At 44.0% G+C, this 22,112-nt stretch overlaps 1 protein-coding gene across 3 annotated transcripts in view; it reads left to right on the forward strand.

Annotated features, from left to right (window-relative positions):
- Window positions 1-22,112, forward strand: part of FLT4 (fms related receptor tyrosine kinase 4) — a 462,865-nt gene that overhangs the window by 280,286 nt on the left and 160,467 nt on the right. For 2 of the 3 annotated variants that reach the window (XM_086931324.1, XM_086931323.1), the window contains exons 8-9: window positions 2,012-2,129; window positions 7,254-7,420. In XM_086931324.1, the coding sequence (XP_086787450.1) occupies window positions 2,012-2,129; window positions 7,254-7,420 (285 nt within the window). Of the gene's footprint in view, window positions 1-2,011; window positions 2,130-7,253; window positions 7,421-16,532; window positions 17,076-22,112 lie in introns of all 3 variants that reach the window. The other variant, XM_086931325.1, reaches the window with a different exon arrangement.

Below are 22,112 nucleotides of genomic sequence, written 5' to 3' on the forward strand. Positions count from 1 at the left end.
CACCCTACAACTAGAGCTGCCTTGTAACAAGTTAGTAGGGGGTGTGCGATACTACTGCAGCACAACTACAAGCCTGCATTAAATGAAAGGGCTACATCTGGGGTAATACCTGAGACTAATAATCTCACCTTCAGCTTCACCACAGGACCTGAAGAGTAATCACTGCAATGGGCCTAAAGGTGGCATTATTCCACCAGTCGCTGTGGCACCAGGAGGAAGGTCAGTTATCACACTCTAGCAATCAGCCTGCTGAGCCAGGCATCAGAAACATCAACGTTCAAAATATTTGCATATTATAGGTACAAATAAACAGATGTTTCATTACCTGATTTAGCCTAGCATCAATGATGGATCAAGATCCCTCAGGAGGCTTAGCGTGTGTGTGCGTGTGTGCGTGTGTGCGTGTGCGCGTGCACGCGTGAGTGTGTGTGTGTGTGGTTCAAGCATGAGGGTTTCATTCCAATGTACCCCTAAAGACATTTTGAGGGTGCTTAATAAGGGGACAGCAGATGGGCAGGAAGAGTCAGTTTGATATATTCTTGTGACTGAAGGCATATCATGACTCAGTGCAAGCTCACACTGATCCCCAGGGTTATCTCATTTCAAAGGGGCCTGAAGAAGCTTGTGCCACCAGGATCTGGCCTGTGCCGGATCCAAGTCTGAGAAAACAGGTTAAGAAGATAATTGCAGTGCAAGGGAAAGAGATAGTAATGATGATCTTTACACTGATGACGTATTCGAAAATTCTGTAATGGTAAATGAGATCTCAGGAGCAACTTGAATCTGTAGGGCGATGATGATTGCACACTGTATGTTGGGTGCACTAAGTACTAAGGTTCGAAAGGATTTATAGAGAGTCAGTGTAAAAGGGATTCCACCACATTGTGGAGCTATATCAATATTGACGTCTCTACAGATTTTGAGTGAGGTATACCGCAGATATGACTACTATTAAAATGTGTATAGCGGTCATACACAGAGATATCCCTGGAATCAGAAGGCTAAGACTACTGCTCTACCTGCAGATGTGTTAACTGGAGAGGTCTGCAAGGTAAATGAAGATCTAAGGAGTTGATGAAGGGAAGTTGCCACCATGCACAGCTAAGTGCAAATATCTGCGAACTGGTTTTGTCAAACAAGTTTTTTGGGTCATCTGTAGAGGCTATGCTCTGTATGCTGTAATTCACTTAGGCATAAACAGGTGCTTTGCCATACATTCTGCCAGTGTACATTACATGGTTCTATACTTGGGCTTTCATTTTCTATATGACAGAGAAATTAGTCTTGCTGCCTTTGTGTTGCAGCGAGGTGCGCTGAGATGTTTATTATACCCTGCATGCCTGTTGTCTCAGAATGGGTAATGTGGGTTGTCATAGTTGTAAGAGGATCAAAGACTTAATTGGATACTGACCATCCCTCACCCAACCCCTCCTCTGCAATAAAGTATATGTTTCAAGATTAAGAAGATTGCTGTTCTGGCACATAATGATTGAGCTGATTATGTTGTTATTTGTGCCTTTACTCAGTGCTTAATTTCTAAAGTGTCAGGCCCCTCATCAGGTGGCCACTGAAACTTGCACCATGCATTGCCCATGCCAGCGCTGCCAATGACAGAACCAGCACAACTACTAACCATCACACTCCTAAAAGTGTGACATTACAGACTATTGCAGAGCTATAAGAATGGCTTGGGCAGCAGATATGAGTCATTGTTTAAGTGTGTTGAATTAATACAATACTATTGTTATGTCAATTTCTAAATCAGACAAACAGTGCCACCATGTGGCACACTGTCATAAGTACCGGTGTTGAGAATGAAGAGCCTGTGCTGTGCTGTGCTCCGGAAACCCCGGTTCAAATTAAGCACTGCTTTTACTACTTAAAACTTTGGTTGCATAGAGCCCACTTTAGTAAGTATTGGCACCTCCCAACAGTAGGGGTGTTTGTCAAAAGTTCAGTTCACCTCCAGCTTGCAGTTCCATTATATATGTGTATTAACTTTGTTTTTCAGAAAAGCCATTCATCAGCGTTGACCAACAAGACGAGCTGGTTGTTGAAGCTACAGCAGGTGACAAAATCGTAAGGCTGCCGGTTAAGTTTGCTGCCTACCCGCCTCCAAAATACCAATGGTAAATACCCATAGTACTTTAGAATCACCTCTCTCGCTTTCTTTGATGCTATGAAGTGTTTCTTTGTAAAATTAAGAATGCAACACAATGTTTCCTGCTGCTCAGAATGTGTTCACCCATATGTCTCCTCGTGGCTCCATTGAGGAGTGATTGCGTCCTAGGCAAAATTCACACAGAGGAGAGCAGGAAGCGACTGCATTCTCTGTGAGTGTATTTCGGTGACTAGCATACCAGATGATGGGCTTTTCAATCGTCACCTAATGTGGTTTATCCTATATTCCGACAGTAAGATTACATGTGCAATCCAGCGGTGGCCAGTGCAGGTAAGAGCGGTGGAGCTGGTGGTGGGTGGGGAGGGGGGAGGGGTTTAACATACGACCGCGAGGGAAAAGTAAATAAATAATTAATTTTCCCTCATCGTGGTCGTACGTCGAAATCACCCCCACCCACACCACACACCCCCACCGGGCCCCACCGATTTTACCTTCACGGACCGCAACTGGTGCAATCAAACCTTTAATATCACAATGGGATAATCTCAACCCTCCCCATGCTTAGAAGATGGTCCTACCTCTCACCTCATATGAGTAATTAGCCTCTCCCCTCCCTAAAGCTAGGCCAAGTTTATCTCATAGTCACACATATCCCTGTCTCATCCTATGTAAAGAAAGGATACCCCAGCTGCCATCCCACTGGGTAAAAACCTACAGCACTGAGAACCTCATACATCACCTTTTTGCTGCCTATGAAACTATAAGTCACAGCGATTATTGTGGTCATGAGGTGTTAGATTACGGCCTCAGAGAGCTGCCAAATGAGTCAAAAACTAGATTTTCACAAGCTCCAATTCACCACCTAAGTGTGCACAGCTAACTCTGTCTGGGCCAGGGTAACAGCACATGAAGCTTAAAATAAGGTGATACAAATAAACAGAGACAAAAATAAACTTTACACTCTCAGAAAGAATAACAACGACGTGCCCCAAACCTATGCCCTCACTGATGTGAATCAGGAGCACCCTAGTCGCCTTCAAGCGATTACGCTTCTGATGTCTAGCTGTAAAATGTAGTTTTCAGGAGGGAGGGAGCAGCCTCTGGGGGAATAGTGAACTATCTGGCGTCTTGGGGCATTACGCCCCTCTATCGGGAGTCGGCAGAAGCTTTAGACTCAGCGATCCACATCGAGGAGGTCATATCTGCAATCGCGCGGTTGAAGGTAGCTAAATCTCCAGGGCCAGATGGCTTCTCTGCCATATTTTATAAAACTACTGCATGGAGCTGGCTCCTCTTTTAACCTGCCTTTTTAATTCCTTTCTTGATACGGGTGCAGTGACTCCGTCCATGGCTGAGGCGGCGATCACGGTAATTCTTAAACCTGGGAAGGACCCTAAAGATTGTGGTTCGTTTAGGCTGATCTCACTGCTCAATATTGACGTCAAATTGTTCGCGGGCGTGCTGGCTGTGAGACCTAGCCCCTTAATGGACGGAGTTATTGAGCCGGATCAAGCAGGATTTATCCCAACTCGGCAACGGGGGGATAATACCAAGCGGTTGCTCCATCTCATGGATTTGGTTCATCGCTATCGGACTCAGGCCTTCTTGATCTCTATCGATGCGGAGAAGGCCTTTGACCATGTAGTGTGGGACTATCTGTTCGCTGTTCTGAGGGCATTCGGGGTGGGTGACAACTTCCTACGGTGGGTCCAGTGCCTCTATGCGGCCCCTAAGGCGGCAGTGCGAGTGAATGGCTGTAAATCAGCCCTTTTCCCCATTACTAGGGGAACGCGACAGGGATGTCCTCTTTCCCCGTTGCTCTTTGCGCTCTATATGGAGCCCTTCGCCCAGCGCGTTCGGTCCAACATCGGTATCTCCGGGATCAAGTTTGGTGCTGATACTCATAAGATCAGCCTGTATGCGGATGACGCCATTCTGTCATTAACCCAACCTCACTCCTCCCTGCGGTGTCTGTCGGCGGAACTCCTCGAATTTCAGAAGGTAACGGGCTTTAAGGTTAACTTCTCAAAATCACAAATTCTTAACATCTCCGTCCCTGTCGTAGAAGTACAGGATCTGCGGCAAGACTTTGCCTTTCAGTGGGTGCATTCCGACATTCCATACCCGGGGATCCGACTGTCTCTATCTATTGCTAAAACGGTGTCCCTTAATTATAGCTCGCTTGTTGAACATGTCGCCAAAGCCCTATCAGACTGGTCTCGTCTCATTTTGGCCTGGTATGGGAGGCTGGCTGCGGTAGAAATAACTGTACTCCCAAGTATACTGTATCTCTTTCAAATGCTACCTTTGAGTCCCCCACCGGGCATTCTGCGGAAGCCACAGGGGCTCCTCAATACGTTTTTATTGAACAATAAGCGGCCGTGGCTGGCATTGTCCATAGCTACTACTTTCAAGCGTCCTGTCTTCGTTACATCGTAGAATGGAACAGGCCCCTGTCAAGCAAGCATTGGAACTTTATGGACCAAACGGTGGTGGGTTGTAACATATGGCGGGAGTTGTGGTTGCCGCGCAAGGATAGGGCATGGTGTCTTTATTCTTCCCCGGTGACCTCCCCGACCCTAAAGGCATGGGACCAATTGGCGCAGCGCAAGGGATGGACTACTTTCCCCTCCCCAATGACACCTATCGTTGATAACCCGGACTTTCCGCTGGGATGCACGTCTCCAGTCTTCCATCGATGGCGAGAGGAAGGCTGTGAGAGGGTGGGCTCCCTCTTTGACCTGGAAGGCCTGATTCCGTTTGCCCGGTTATGTACAGAATACTTCCAGCTGCCGGAGGCTGACGCTTTCCACTATTCGCAGGTGGCTCATTGGGTGACCCAACCAGCCAATGGCAACTCTATGTCTCGGCCCTTGACGGCGTTTGAAAAATGGTTAGTCTGCAAGAAGGACGACCACAGGATTATCCTGGAGCTATATGCGATGATTCTACGCCATCCTAAGAAGCAGCGTACGAAAGCGCAAGTCCGCTGGGAAACGGAGCTGGGGCGTCCCTTGACGAGAAAGGAGTGGGAGCAAGTTTTCTATTGCGCAGATCACACAGCTTCCAACACTGCGGGTACCGAGTCGGCCTACAAAGTGGTGGCCTATTGGTATTATACCCCAGCTGCGTCAAGGCATGGGATGTTACGAAGTCAGGCCTCTGCTGGCAGGGGTGTGGCCTTTCAGGGACACTGGTGCACTTGCTGTGGCATTGCCCGAAGTTGGGGGGGGGTATTGGAAAAGGGTATTGAATGAGTTAGATGATGCGTTTCAGATTACATTCCCCCGGATGTCAGAGCATGTGCTGTTGGACTTCCCCACCCTAAGGTCTTTCCCTTGCGCTCGCTGAGGGGTAGACAAGTTGCCTTGGCTTTGCTGGCTGCGTGGCAGGTTCTATTGGTGCAATGGGGCTCCCCGGCCTTACCCGACCCCCGAGATTGGATTCAAAGGCTTTGGCACATTCTAGCCATGGAACAGCTCTCGCTGGGCATGGATGGGAAGGACTCTGAATATGCAAAGCTCTGGGGTTCGTTCTACCAACACCTTTCTAAAGACCTTCGAGAAGTGACATGCCCCAAGAATCTACAAATCCTGCAACTCATTCCTTTAGAGCCTAAGGGGGTTAGTCTGCTGTTTGAGTGCTGCTTGATAGATCTTGCGGATCCTGGAGAGTGAAGGTTGTAGGTTGAAGCTGATGCGGGGTGGGTAGGGGGGTGGGTTGTCAAGGGGGGAGGAGGGTTCGGGGGTCTTTGTTTTTCCTGTTTGTTTTCTTACAAAAGAGGTGGTTATAGCTCAGTCGGGGCTGCTCTTAGAGCTTATTCATCTACGCGGGGTCGCCCTCCGGGGTGTAGGTCCAGACGCTGTGTCATTTCTGTGAGAGTGCGCCCTGCCGGCAACTTGATGTAGGCAGCTGGGCTGTGTACCAAGATGCTTTCCCGCATAATAAAAACGATTAACTCTAAAATGTAGTTCTCAACTATATCCCTCCCTAGAGACGGCTTCAACATTTGCAAGGTAGAACGACACTGTTTGCGTCTGAAGAAGGAGTCCCTTACCAAGGCGCAGCCTGAATCAGCCAGTTGGGCGAAAGTAAACTTTGGAGCAAGCTTCATAAACATTGTAAACATCCAGGGCACTCTTTACCACAAAGTTTCATAGGAGAAGGAGAAAGGTTTCCTTATCAATGTAAGACTTACCTTCAACCCTTACCCCGTCATCCCCAGCATCTTCGGTGCCCCTTCTTCCTGCACCCCAGAGGCAGCATAAAAACCTTGAGCGACATGAAGGGTCTGAGGTGTTGCAGAATACAGGTCAAGGACAGACTCAGTGGTGGGATCACATGTCTCTACCACAAATAAAGGACCAAGGGCCAGATGTAGGTGAAATAGATTTACCGAATTTTAATTACCGAATTTTACCGATTCGGTAATTAAAAATCGGCAAATCTATGGGGTGGACATGTAGGTATTCCAGATGTGCTGGAATACCGAATCGGATGATTTCGGTATTTACCGATTCGGTAAATACCGAATCGGTAATGCCCATTCATTCCTATGGGCTTTGAAGCCCATAGGAATGAACGGAATCGGTAAATACCGATTTTCACAAGGGTGCAGGGGGTGTCACTTTGACACCCTCTGGCACCCCCAAAACAGGCTCGAGTGCAATGTGGCAGGCATACATGCCCTAAGGGCAGGTCTGCCTGTCACATGGCATAGGTGTGCATGCACACATGTGCATGCACACTGGAATCGGTATTTTACCATCAAATTGGGTGGCTCACATTCGGTAAATTTACTGATTTGTTATTTTACCGAATCGGTAAAATAATGCCCCCTACATACCTATCACCTATTTTCCGATCGGTAACGGCCGAAAATACCGATTTTCGTCCGTTACCGACCGACCTACATCTGGCCCCAAATTATTAGATTATCGTTCCTCTCAGAACAGTTCCAACTTCAGGATGGATTAAGAGCTTTATTTGCAGGGATTCTGCCCCCCAGGAAAGACTTGCTCCCCAGTATTGAGAGGCTGACCCTGTTACAGTACTACATAACCCTTTTGCAACAGAATCACATACCACATGCAGTAATTGTAAACCTTCTATATGTCTTGCATCTCTACAGGTATAAGGATGGGAAAGCAATCGCAAACAATGCCAAGCATCGTCACCTGGAGCAGTTGCTGCAGATCAGGGATGTGTCGGAGCTGGATGCCGGGACGTACACGCTGGAGCTCGAGAATGAGCAGGCTGGCCTGAGAGAGCGAGTGAGCATCCACCTAGTTGTCAATGGTAAGGGAGAAGCATGCTGCTGACAGGCAGTGCGGGCATTGAGTTACTGGTCAGAGATCTACTGAGACAAGAGCATGGTTATTGAATGCGTGACTGAAAGACTTTTGCATAGCAATTCTGTTGAAATTATGCAGTCAGGGCGTTAAGTTATTATGGGTTCCTTCAGGCACCCCACCAAGAGAAATTCGGGTAGGATGAGGAAAAAGGCTCAGGTGTGATATTCTTTGGCAGAGAGCCCATCATTAAGAGTATGAAGTTGTTTTGCTGGACTCTCGAGGATTTTTACATGAGATGCCAGAAGAGGGGTGCGGTTGAACTTCCATGTCCTTTTCATGGGAGGCCCTCCTTAACACAACTAGCCAAGTCAGGACAAGGTCAGTCAATGTTTGCAAAAGATGAGTTGAACTAGTCTGCACCATACCTCAATCTGCCCACTCTCACATTTTCCAGTTGGATGAATTGCGATCCACCCCCACAGAAAAAAGAAATTCTGAAGGCTGGTAAACTTCCCCAGATATATTTTTGTCTGTGATGGGATAGGCACTTGGTGACTTTAAGGAGGCCGTAAGCACAACAGGTTGAAAGTTCTGCCTAACAGAGCATATGTGGTACTGTCTTTGGCAGATGCTAATTTGTCCAGCCGACAGGCAGCAGAAATTGGACAGTGACTGATTATCCATCAAGCAAGATGTGTGTTATCTGACAGTCCAAGGTATACTAATGGCCATGTTTCTTAGTGGCTGCAAGGTATTGTATCAACGTTTAGGACCGAACACGTGCTAGAATAATTCTGCACTAAATGTGAAGATTACATTTGGGAATTGGTTTTATGCAATTTTTGGAACTACAGACAAGGTGTGAAAAAAATTATGTAAACACTAAAATACAGGAAAACAATTAGAAACAGTGTCAAGAGTTTTCATTTGAAAAACACATTTACAGTTTGAGAAATAAACCATAATAATTGTTAAGAAATATAATCTGAATTTTCCGCTATACGTAGATATTCTATTACTATACACTTTTTTCATAATTTTGAATTGCAAACTCACTGAACAGTTAAAAAAAGTTCTGAAAATTCCCCCTAGAGCCACAGTAACTGCAAACATACTTGCTCAACATACACAGTGGGAGGAAACATCACGGGCAGTATTATGGAAGCACCGGGAGGTGGGGGGGGGGGGGGGGGGGGGGCGGTGCGCTACGGGCGTTTGCGCCCACTTCTTGCACCTCCAGGGAACTTTGGTATTACAGAAGGGGCCGCAGGTGCTTGTGCGTCCCCTTCTGTAATACCGATAGCACTGGCGCACAGGGGCTCCTTTGGAGCGGAGGAGTGTCACCCCACTTAAACCCCCACCCAAAGCCCCGAGATGAAAAATAAAATGGTAATTCGGTACCATTTTATTTTTTTATGTCTTGTCCCAAACCGAGCGTCAGGATGGGGGCGAGGCCACTGCTGACTGACAGAAGCATATCACTCAGCAGGGAGGAGAGTGGGTTGGAAAAGCACTGTTTAAAGTGCATATTCCTTTTTGGTTGATCTCCTTGCGACGGCCAGCCACACATGCACACTTCAAACAGCACTAACCCAGCTGTCTTAAGACAACTGGGTTAGAGCAAGCCAAAGCCTCAAGAGCGCTGTGGAGTGCTGAGAGAGGCCGCTTCCACCAATCCTAGGGCTGCTCTCATGCTGGTGAGAGAAGCATTAGGATTGACTAAGGGAGTTGTTGCTTCCGGTTCCAGTTCCAAAGTAGAGGTCAGGACCGGAGGACAGAGGACGTCATATTCATACATGGAAAGTTATTTTTTTAAATAAATTATATATATATAATTTGCTCTCGCACCCGCCTCCCCCCATCACCCCTGTAGATACTAGCTGGCACTGCTGACGCACATAAAGCACCAGCGCTGTCTTCAGAGTGTGCTCTCTCATTTGCATGGGGTATGGCCCCACGCAAATGAGGGATTCCCTTTGCCTCTGCACCCGCGCCGTATTATAGATGCGGGCACAGAGGCAAAACGCTGTTGGGAAGTGCCCTGACAGTGTGCCACCTAAGAAGTGGCTTACTGGCAGTGCCCCCCCCCCCCGATGGCAGCCCTCTGGAGGAGGTGAAGGGGATCCCATTGACCCCCCCCCCACCCCCCCCACCCCCAGACAACTCAGGTGTGTGCAGGTGTGTGACTAGCAATCTGCTTTGGTAACCGAGTTTTAATAGTTAGTTGATTGTTATATTTGTTAGTGCTATCATATGTAGCTTATGATAAACAGTTTAGTCTTGTGCTCTTAAGAAGTGCCACAAACATGCATTAATCTAGGTTCTTGTTGGCGAGATTACTTTGATATGGATTGCTTAGGTCTGGGTTGGGAAGTTGGTGATTGATTAATTACAATAGAGGAGGAGGAGAATAGGTCAAACAATAGTAGTTTTCTGCGAACATGTACATTAATCGATGATGTGAGCAGAGAATAAATGCAAGGTAATTAAAACTTATGTTCTAAATGGGAGAGAGTATCTGGAGATAGAAAGGCAATCTAAATAGAGTTGGCAAATGGGAAGTAGATAGAGGCAGAAGAGACATTTGGTAGAAAGGAGTCAGAATTATTTCATTCACAGAGATAGTAAAATAGGCACAATTTGAAGAGGCTTTACATAACTTAAACATAATCTGTACTCAGTTTGATGGTTCATGACGTTGAGTTCTGACATCCTTGATAGACAGTGATGGACAATGTGAAAAGATTGAGCATATGTCTTCCAATTTTTCTATCTGCCAACTTCCCGAACAAGAGACGTTTTTGATTTTGCGTTTCACACACAATGCAATAAAGTAGAAAGAGTAATCTTTAATGGTTGTATAAAGCCGTATTTTGCATACAAGTTTGAAACTAAAAAAAAGATTTGGGCAGCATGATGTCCTTCGATGGTCTTGATCTGGTTCTCGCTGTGTCAAGGAGACATCTGTTGGTAGACATATGTGTCAGTATTAGTCATGAGACTAGTATTAGTGTTTCAGGAAAAGGTGACTTGTTCATTGTCTTTGTTGAGACACTGTGGGAATAACCAACTCTTAACCATTCTCATGCATGCAGGTGGCACTCAGTTGTTCTAATCTATCTAGGTAGTGAATTCCATAGTTTGGTCACTTCAATGGAGAAAGTAGAGCTGACAAATATTTTCTTCCTGTTGGCTGGAATTAGATGTGGGGTCATCCTAGAATGTAAGTCCCTAGGTTGAAATATGTGGTGTATTTTCATTGAAGGAATTTCTGTCTTTTACTGTTAATTGCCCTGTGAGGGTGGCATTGTAGTGTGAAGGAAGAACTTCTTGCAGTTAGCAGCCATTGTAGAGCTTTTAAGGTAGGAGAGATGCATGTTCATATATTAGCATGTAGAATCAATCGTGTTGCTGAATTCTGAATTCTCTGTAGTCTTTTCAAAGTTGAGAGAGGAATGCTATGACATAATCCTATAGCGGAATACAGTTTTCAGATTATTATTCATTTAGTTGCGTCGTGTTTTTGAGGGACTGCAAAATGTGGAAAATACGTTTGAGTTTTTTCATGGTGTAGAGGGTCGCCCCAAACAGCTTATCCACTTGGGCATTCAGGGAGCATGTTGAGTACTTTGCAATTACAAGATTTTATGTCACTTTAGCTTTGTTTAGTGTTGGATTCACCTCATTTGGCCAGAAAGTTAGTGGATTCTGAGCTTTCCATTTGTTACAGTTTAGTATTTCAGTTTTTGAAGTTATTCCATATCGTCCATGAATCAATAACAGTTGTTGACTTGTGATTTTCCAAAACTTTTAGGATTTTCCAGCTTGATAATTATATGTGCATGTACATGTAAATCTGAAACTGTTATTTAGATCTGGAAATAGTTTCATGTAGTTGTTGAAGAATAGTGGTGAGATGATGCATCCTTGTAGGGTATATCAATCAAGTAAAAGCTGTGGTGCAGGTAAGAAGAAATCCAAGCAAGAATGATGCCATATACACACACTTCCTTTCTTAGATCTGAGTTTTAAGGTGCTGTACTTTGGCAAAGGCCACAGATAGATCCAGGAGTAGTAATATAGCCACACTGTTCATAAAAAGTATTTTTTAGATTGTCCCAAATTGTGAGTTGGGCTGATGCAATACTTTTTCCTGGGTGGAATCCTGTTTGGTAGTCTGGGAGTAGATGGTTTCCTTCTATGTAATACAATATCTACATGAAAGCTGCCCTTTCCATGGGTTTGCCAAGGGGAGGGCCACTGGAGATTGGTCTGTAACTGTTAAGGTCCTGTGGGTTCAGAATGTTCTTCTTAAGTAAAGGGCATGTGTATAATTCCTCTGGAAAAGGCCCAGTGGTTAAGGAATTGTTTATAATGTTTCTGACAGGTATAGCTGCAGATTTTTTTTAGTATCTTTATGTGTCAGCTTAGGTTATGTAATGTGTCACTAACTTGCTGCAGAAGTCCTGAGAGATTGGAGTGGAGATTTGAGTACTTTCCGTATTTCAAAATTCTGATAGAATTTTGTGTAGTTCCTTGGTTTGGCAGGCATTTAGAGTTGTAGATCCTGCAAAAGTGAAGGTTTTTGTTGGCTCTTTATGTATGCTTTCTACACTGTTCGTTAAGATGATTCTTTGATTTGTACAAGGTCCTTTTAAGTTTTCAAATGTGCCCTTTTATCTTTTTTAACTCTACATTTTTCCCAGAAACTTTCTTTTCTGCCTTGCTTTCAAATTTTCCTTAGGGATTAGTCAGTCAAAGGCTAGGGTAATCCATTCATAAAAGTTCTGTACTAAATTTATTGTTTCGAATAGCTGAGATTCTAATGCTTCTCTGATAAATTAGTTCCAAAGTCTGTATGTTGTAGCAGGATGGTGGTATTCCGCAGATATTTCAGGGTAAACGTCGTTTACAACGCGGTGTTTACACCGCACGACCTTCACCACGCTGCCATTACAACGCAAGCCATTACTAAGACTTGCGCTGGATGGCACTGTTGGTTAAGGAATATTGTAATTTTATATTCCAACACCTTCCCTACTGTTACATGGACTGGTGTTGGAATATAAAATTATAATATTCCTCAATCCGCGCCCTCCAACGCAAGTCGTTGTAACGACTGGCGTTGTAATATCCACGTTGTCAAGTACCGCTATCTAAAAGATCGCATTGTACTGACATACATCCATATTTCAGTAGGGATTTAGATTGAGAATAAGATAATGAAATGATCGGTCTATAAAGCATGAGTATTTCCTCTATAGATGATGAGTTCCAGATTGGAGAAGAAGACAGCTAAAGTGTAACCTGCTATGTGGGTTGGTCCAAAGAAGATCTGCTATAGGTTGTGCATGTTTAGACCTGAGATAACGGTATTTGGCTGAAGCATGTTTTGTTTGTCAAACCAAATGTTTAGATCAGCAAGTGTGCATAGATTAGAGTTTTTTATTTACAGATCTGGAACTGTGGCTATGGAATGGGTGGTGTGTTGTAGGAAATTGGAAGTAAAAGTAGGGGCTTGGTCAAAATTGTGACATAGCATACAAACTTGGGTTACTGTGCTGAGCCCCTTGATTCTTGGTATATATATTCAAGAATACAAATAGCAAGTGAAATAGAAAGCTCTCTTCCTTGGGGACAGAAATCCCCCTTAGCCTACTCTCCATGGCTCACTTACATCTCTGAGTAAGAAGAATGCCTGTCAGGTGACAAGGCAAGGTCTATTTCTGGCCAAGGTTAGAGGTATCTATAATGTGCTACAAGAATTGTAGCATATTCTTTTTTATGACAATGGTATGATGCAGAAAAATGACATAGGTAAAGGTTTTAGGGAAGCGATATACATAGAAATAACAGATAGAGCTTTGCCTTTGACTAATGAGTGTGCAGTAAATGTTTCTCTGAGGAGAGCGAGTGTTTAGGAGGTGCATTGTATCTAACGCAAAGAAATTGTTTAGCAGCAAGGGATAGTGAGAACAAGAGGATATAATGCCCCCAAGTTGTCTTCTGGGCACTAGAGACAGGAACTCCAATACTCATTTAGGTTGTTGTCAATTTGGGATAATAAACCTTCCGTCCTGTTCTAATTAATCCAGATCTGAACTAAAGTAAACATAATATAGGCAATTTCTCATGCAAGTCCTCTACTCAGTATGATGAAACAGCTGCTGACCAACTAACCCAGCATTTAGTCTCTGGACACGCCATGTGCACAATAGGCCCTCTCCTGAGAAAGCTTTGCATGTGAGTGCCAGCTGATATAGCCATTTGCATTTGTAAGGTCACAGAAGGAAATCTGGCACTCAAAATGTTGTAAATGTTGCATTGTCCAACCAACACCCTTGGAGTGCTTTTTGACTCGAGTTTAAATATATAGCTGAAAATCTCACTATGCTTGAAACAGTCTTCCACAATTTCCAGGTACTCTGGTGTCTGCTCTCACTCTTGCTAGCCCATGGCCTAGAATCATTGGCATGTGCCTTTATCTCAATGTGTTTACACTAAGATAGTGTTCTTATTACAGAATCTTCACATCTGCTAGTTTTGACATGCCACTTTGTGAAGCGTGTGGCTGCCCTAATCATGCAGTATCTCTTCCAGTTTCTGCATGTAATCCAGGTCTCTGTGATATTCACGGACTGAAGAGAGATTTATTTACCATTTCAGCTGGCCACAGTGACCCATAAAGGTCTCCATGGTATCAGAACTCACTATAGATGGACTCTGTGTAGTAATCACTCCACGCTGGTTAAGATGTTTTGGGAGTATTTATTGTAGATCAATAATACAGTAGTAATACAGCCCCACCAGGAACAGCCAGCATGGTGCTCAGCCCTTATCCAACTGTGGTTTTTATACACCAACATTCCATGTTACATCATCCTTACAGGGTTCCACTGGTGGAGCGATGGATGACATAAACTACAATATGGATAGGATATAACATCCTGTTTTCTTCCAAACAGAAAAGAGAAAGTAAAACCAGACATAAAAACTAGATGAACGTAAAAGAGGGGAGAGTACAGGAAGAAACAGGGCAGGGATAGAGAGGAAGAAAACACCCAAGAAACTGAGAAAACAGATAAACACAATCCATATACCATCCTCCTTTCTATAAATAAACAAAAGAAGAACAAGAAAAGAATAACAGGAAAGGAGGTATACAAATACTCCTTCTTGAAAACAGGAGGTGTTTAAAAGTCCACAGGCAGGTTCAATGATGTTCCTCGTCGCCATAAAATTGGAGTAATCACTCCAAACGGGTGAAGATGTTTTAGGAGTATTTATTGTAGATCTATAGTACAGTAGTAATACAGCCCCACCAGGAGCAGCCAGCATGGTGCTCAGCCCTTATCCAACTGTGGTTTTCATACACCAACATTCCATGTTACATCATCCTTACACGGTTCCACTGGTGGAGCGATGGATGACATAAACTACAACATAGCTAGGATTTAACACTCTGTTGCTCCCTTGTTGAAATTACAGCTATTGTCTCCATCCCTTGAGGTATTTCCACAACCTTCCACCCAATCTCGGGAATGTGACACTTCAGGAATGGGGCAAAGAATAAGCAATTTAGATCCACCAGTGATCAGGGGAATACGTGTCTCACTCTGTTTCATAAAAGATGGAAAAGACTTGTGTTTTCCCATCAATGTTTTTTCCTTTATAGTATTGTAAATCACATGTATACACATATTACTATTTCTACGTAGTTGTTCTTATTGTAAGGGACTTCAAGGCCTCTTTGGGAAGGTGGTTAGCTCTGTACGATACATATAAAGTGAAAAAGATGTTGATGTGGGCATCTACAATATTAACCGCATCATTGCTATCGTATATTCCCGCTGTGTGCTGCAATTTTCAAAATCCCATTGTTTGTGACAAGGTCAACTCGTCAAACGCACAGCGCAGGTAACACCCATGACGAATTGACCTTGTCACAAGCATCGAAGGTGTTAACAAATTTGATTGGGGATATTGTTTCTATCATGTTTCAACTACAACTGCCTCTGTTTCTTGTGATCTGTGCACACACAACCTGTTTGAACAGGGATCGCAATTGCAAGTGCTGCAGAATTTACCACATCCAGTAATTACTGGGTGCAATAATGTCTCAATCTCTGAATACATTTCAGCAGGTCAACACTGCCAACATTTTGTGGGGGAAAAAGGCCCAGTTAGTAATGGCATATGTTAAGTTCCAAATGTTATACCACATTTGAGGCCAGAAGTATTAATAGATGACATTTATGGCAGTTAGTAAATTCTAAATCCCTGGCTATCAGATATTACGAGATGCAATAAACATTACAACCCCTTCCAAGGCACTTGTAATCATGTTCTAAGTAGTGACATTGGGAAAGACAAGGGAACATAAAGCAAAAGTCAAAGGCATTATATTTGAAAATAAAAGCACTCTTTCAAGCTTAAGGTCAGTACACCATAACAGCCCTGGGGTTCCACATTACATGGTGCTAGTTTGGTAAAGTTTTTAAATATAGCTGATATAATCTCAGTTGGATTTTACTCCCTAGCCTGTGAGGTTTTATTTAAGCTTTTGTTTTACTAACTTTGTATTTTCACAGTCATAAATATAAATGACCCCATAGCCAACGGGAACATAGTCTAAATACTGCAAAAGAAGATGAGTTCTCTACTGGCAAAAGCATTGCATTTAGAGAAATAAATCCATCTTTAATAGTTCATGCTGACATCTCCTAAGTGCGGTTTAAAAAGACTTAATAAACCTAGCTTTAAGTTCACCTCTACTGAGGATGTGAGGCATGATACTATTACTTCAGGGTCCTAACATGTTCAAACATTCTCCTGGCTCCATGCAGTGCAAGACTAGCTGGCAGATAAGTCTAAGAATTTATCAGTGATTTTTTTCTTACAAAAGAATGGCAGGGCGGGTACAAAGTTAGTAACACAATATGAAATCTTTACAAAAAACTGATACTACCCCAGACCAGCAGGTCTATTAGAAGCATTGGTCTTTGGGGCAAGCACAATGTTTCACCACACTACAGCCCTTCTCTGAGTGTGTCCTGATAAAATATTCTCAATCAAAGAGATATTTTCTAAGCACACTATCTCCGCCTCTGTTTCAGCCTCCACCTTGGCTTCCGGGGTAGCGGTAGGAGTTGACGACGTCGTCACTGACCTGCCACACTGGCAATCTGCTCAGGAACCCGGCTCAGGCGTCGAAGCAGAACTCGAGATCGCACTGAAGACCCGAGGACTGGGGAAAAAATTGCCTTCCTGCGGCACCATTGGTCCCAGCTTCTCGGATGTCTCCAGCCCACAGCCCACCAGGGAACCCTCAAACCGTTTTCCTAGGGATTTCACTATGCCACCCAGAGCTGGAACTGGAACCCTTCCTGGTGCCCTTAGATGGCCATTAGGGTCATTGGAAGCTTCTGCTTCATCACCTTCTCCTGGCCATACAAACTTTGTGTCAAGGTCATGGAACCGGATCCATAGTCATACACCTAGGGGCAACCCGTTTCTGTGGAAGGAGGCTCTGTCAGCCACAATTCTGGGTACTGTTTTGAGTGACTTTATGACTAGTTCCTCTGATGTTTTAGAAACCACTGTGTCCTCCCTCTTAGAAACATCTGATTCCGCAAATCCCACACACACCAGTGTAGAAGGTGAGACTTCCCATTAGTCTTCTTGTGCAAGGCTGTCCAGGTGATATCAAGCTGGAATATTATTATAAGCTGTAGTGGAAAGCCTGGTTCTGCTGCACTCGTTTTATTGCTATACTTCGGCAAACTGGTCTCACACCTCCAGTCTTGCTCTCTCCACACACCCCTATGTCAAAAGATCCTCTTTAGCTTCACTCTGAATGCATCTTACAGTAACTGGTGCTCTTCAGATTATTTTGATGACAATCATATTAGAGCAGTGCCGTCTTAACTCATGGGCATGCTGGGCAGTTGCCCAGAGACCCCACAAGCAAATGGGCTCTATGCAGACTTTAACACACATTTTTCGTTGATCATTTTTATTCCTGTGAGTAGTTGTAAAGGCAGGACCCAGTGGACTGCTTTGCCTGGGTGGCCTAAAATGCTGTTAAGATGGCCCTGCAATGGGGGACATAAAGTCCCAAATCCCTGGTGTCATGTTGTATTCTTGAGAGTTTATTTACTAATACTAACCTCCCAGATACTTTCTTGTTAGTTATGGGGTTAGTTCACATCCCACAATGTAAATTCCATATCCTAATGGTCAACATTATTAGAATTTGTGGAACTTTACTTTTAGAAAGTTTGCTTACAGAGGCATACATTCCAACAGTAGGGCTGAATTAATGCATTTTCAAGTTTCAGTTTTTTTTTAGTTTTGCTTATTTCTGAGTGTGGCACCCATGTATGTTTGTAGGTATTCACGTACATCTTGCAGATATTTTATCATCCAAGAATCACCTTTAACTTTGCTTTTGTCGAAAGCAGGAATACATCTTGTTTAAGGCTGGAAAGGAAAAATAAACACCTCCATTTTCAATCGAGTTGTTTTGTCACCTGGAAAATAGTTCCCAGTGGGAAAAAAATGAATGTACATGTGCTAATAAATGTTAGTGATTTATTTATGCTCGACAAATTTGCCACCTGTTGAATATTCCACATGAATAAAGTTCACAATTTGTAACGCTCCAGGACATCTATAAATGCCCCAGATTTCCTGAACAGCTCCTAGAATTTTTTGCGAATTGTTAAAAAGTAAAAAATCTACTCCAAATGTTAGCCACCCCAACAGTCATTTTCCATCTTTCAACTTGGTAATTTGTGAATCACCCTAGATTTGAACACAGCATTAATTCAATGTGTTGATAGTTATCATTACTATTTAATAGAAAAACATCTTACTCTGCTTAATATGGATGACGTTACCTTTGCTTGTAAAATAAAATAACCCCTTTGTGGAAACTGTATATTCATGTAAGCAGAGCATATCAGAAAAGTGTTATTCCAATACAACATGCTGTGCCTATTGGATAACTACCTAAACTTTAAAATAAAGTGTCTACTCTAGTAATATGATCTCCACTTGTGTGAATCTAATTTCTGCAAAAACCCTGAATGTTTCAGCTTCAATTAACTTTCTCAACCAGAAAATACTGTTTTTTTTAAGGATCCGAAGAGTTGTTTGATGATGAATGGGAGCTACTAGATAAACAACACTAACATCCAAAAGAACAAGAAGTGGAATAGGACCTATGCCTTAATTCTAACAAATTTAACAACACAATAAAAGGACTGTAGTTGATCCCTCCAAGTTCATGTAGAAAAACCATCTCACATAATTTGTACCACGTGAAAGAACACACATTATATACTTAAAATGATCTTGTGGTAAGGCTGTATCATCTAAATACCAAGAAAATTAAGAATTAGTACCACTGAACACAAATGTGATAGAAAACATGCTATAGCTCAATTATGCATTGAAGTATGTGAAATAATCCATTCGTTGTCACTGGAAAGAAGTCTCACAAAAAGCATTGAAAAGACACACATTGTGATTTGAATTTTTAGATACTCTTCACCCAAAATATCTTGCTGAAGCTCAAAGTTATATTAGTTTGATTTAACATTTAACTTGAATCATTTTGTTCGACAATGGATAATATGACATACTAGGTAATGACTTGAAACACTGAGAAGACCACGAACAAAGTAAAAAGACTGAAGTTCAAAAAGTAAATTACGGACCCATCAGATGACAAAAGGTAACTGTTTTCTACCAAAAACAACATTTTGAATGTAGACACCTTTACACAGGCGAGCACTCACATGAAAGTGGAGAGGAAATGAGCGTATGTGCTGAAACTCCTTAATTTGTGGATTTTATTGCTGAGAGATTTTGAATAATAATCTGGGGAACGCATTGGTTAAATTGTGTCTGGTGAGAACTACAATATTGTTCGTTATGGGTACGGTTCTTATTTAGCTATACACTAAAAGGCTTCTGATAAAGGAAATTCATTTTCCGAAGGACATTAAGCTATGCCATCTAAGTAATCAATTTAAAAACAAGCATTTACAATGCAATGGTTTCGCCTTTGGAAAAGTTAGAGCTATTGGCATTGTAAATGACAAAATTTTTATTTATGTGTTGGTTTTGAAAACAGATAAATAAATGGCATTGTCATTTACATTGCCATTAGCTTAATCTCTCGCAAATGTGAGACCTATTGTACCCTACGGACGAGCTCAGCAGACAGCAATTACTATCACACACACACACCCAGAGCCACACACACACACCCAGAGCCAGCCACACACACCCAGAGCCAGCCACACACACACCCAGAGCCACACACACCCAGAGCCACACACACCCAGAGCCACACATACCCAGAGCCACACCCACACACACGCCCAGAGCCACACACACACACACACACCCAGAGCCACACACACACACACACACACCCAGAGCCACACACACACACACCCAGAGCCACACATACCCACCCAGAGCCACACACACACCCATCCAGAGCCACACACACCCACCCAGAGCCACACACACACTCAGGAGAGCAGGGAAGCAAGCACAGCGAGGGGGCAGGGAAGCAAGCACAGCAAGGGGGCAGGGAAGCAAGCACAGCGAGGGGGCAGGGAAGCAAGCACAGCGAGGGGGCAGGGAAGCAAGCACAGCCAGGTGGCAGGGAAGCAAGCACAGCCAGGTTGCAGGGGAGCAAGCACAGCCAGGGGAAGGGGAACCAGGGGGCGGATGCCCATCATCTGCACTGGCACACCTCTGCTGTGTGCCGTCACAAAGATACACGGTACAGGACAAACATCAACTGCAACCTACGTGTCTGATATGCACACCTAAAAGGAACAACTGCACTCCTAACTCCAAAGTGCCAGCAAACACATACATCGTGTGTACTTAGAGCCATTTCAGGAACCTTTTCTTAAGGCCACCATCACACTCGGGCAACTCTCCAGGGGGGGCACAAGCCTTGCTCACTTCTGTAGCTTTTCTTGAGGAAAACTGAGAAATACAAATAGTATGTACTGGCACCAAGTTCGCACATGTGGTGAAAGTGCACAAGGTGCACTTCAGTTGAGCTACCTAATAAACATATGATTGTGTGCACTATACAGTCACAGAAAGCCCAGCAACTGCATCAGGCTGCATATAAATGAAATAAAAATGACTCTTAAGTGAAGCCTTTTTGTTCTCGTCCCTGTTCAGTATGTGTAATGGGAAAGTGCACTTTGTATGTACTGTCTGCGGCCATGAAAGTGCAGTCGTCTTAAATATCGGTAGCCGCCGCTGCAAACAATGGAAACTACGAAGTGCCAGGAAGTACACTTTCTGTTAGTACTGGACACCCGGCAGCGTATTCCGAGGTGCAGGGTACGTTATGACAGAAACAAAGAAGTCCTTTCAAATGACAGGAAGTCCTTCAGCTGCACTCCATATGCACTATATATATTTAGAAAAAAAGTACACACCCGCAGAGTGCACTAAAAGGTCCCTTCTGGAGAAAGCATGGGATTTAAAAATACTTTTCCCCGCGTTTCTGCTACTTTTAGCAAGTTTGGGGCAGGGTGTACGCTTCGTAGCGCTCCTGTGCCCTCCGAACGGGAGAAATGGACGGCCCCTACCAATGCTCTCGCATCTAGCGTGAGAAATTGACGGCCCCTACCAATGCTCACGCATCTAGCGTGAGCAACCGTACGTGGCGTACAGCTTCGCAATGAGGATCGAAGCGTACGTGTCTTTTCAAAGGGGGGGAAGCGGAAGCGTACAGTTCACCAGGCAATATGAAACGCACAGTTTATAATCTGGCAGAGTACAGTGGGAGCGCACGATTCCTTTTAAAGGCATTCCAGATGGGCAGAATGGTGCGCACAGGTTACGGGCGAGCTGCCAAGTGTACAGTTAGTTTTCCTGAAGCGCACAGTCTTTTCGATGCGCACCCTACCGGCAAGATGCCACGCACAGTACAGGGCACAAAGTGTCAGGCCGACAACCAACAGACACGAAGAACGGTACACAGAGACGACAGGACACGGAAATCGCGCAACCCACCCCTGCAAAAGACACTTTGAAAATGACCAAAACATGGGGGCCCAAAAAAAAAAAAAAACATCTGCCCACCGCCACAATGACGTTCACAAAGGGGCGGAGAGTGAAAAAATCGCCGGAACGACCACAAATCTGCTCCAGCAATGATGGACAGATCTATCTTCCAATGGCTAGCCTCCATTTATGGAGCTAGCCAATGGAAGAGCAGGCGGGACAAAGACCTGTACTGTTCTAACATAAGATTTCGCCTGCGCGAACGCTGCTGCGCAGCGGACGCCAGGCAAAACCTAAAAAGTGATTCATGTAAATTAAGCAACATAACATAATACAAGTGAGGAAGAGAGCCGTAAATAGTGTGTCCTTTTCTCCGAGCACCAGTTCAAAAAACAGATTCAATATTTACATTCCATGGCGGCCACATGAACAAAGGATTGTGTGCGCAGTGATCGGGGTGACTTGTTCACGTGGCAGAAACGTGATCAAGGCAGCTTACAACCACACAAAGGGAGTTTACAGAGTTTCAACACTTAGGGCCTGATTCTGATGAGATTAGGAAGGCCTCCTAATGGCATTCGCTCCTTCCAAATTGGATCGGGAACGTGTCTTCCCGACCCAGGGCCCAATTATGATGCGGT

Source organism: Lissotriton vulgaris, chromosome 7 (genome assembly GCF_964263255.1).
Source record: "Lissotriton vulgaris chromosome 7, aLisVul1.2, whole genome shotgun sequence".
NCBI classification, from domain to species: Eukaryota; Metazoa; Chordata; class Amphibia; order Caudata; family Salamandridae; genus Lissotriton; species Lissotriton vulgaris.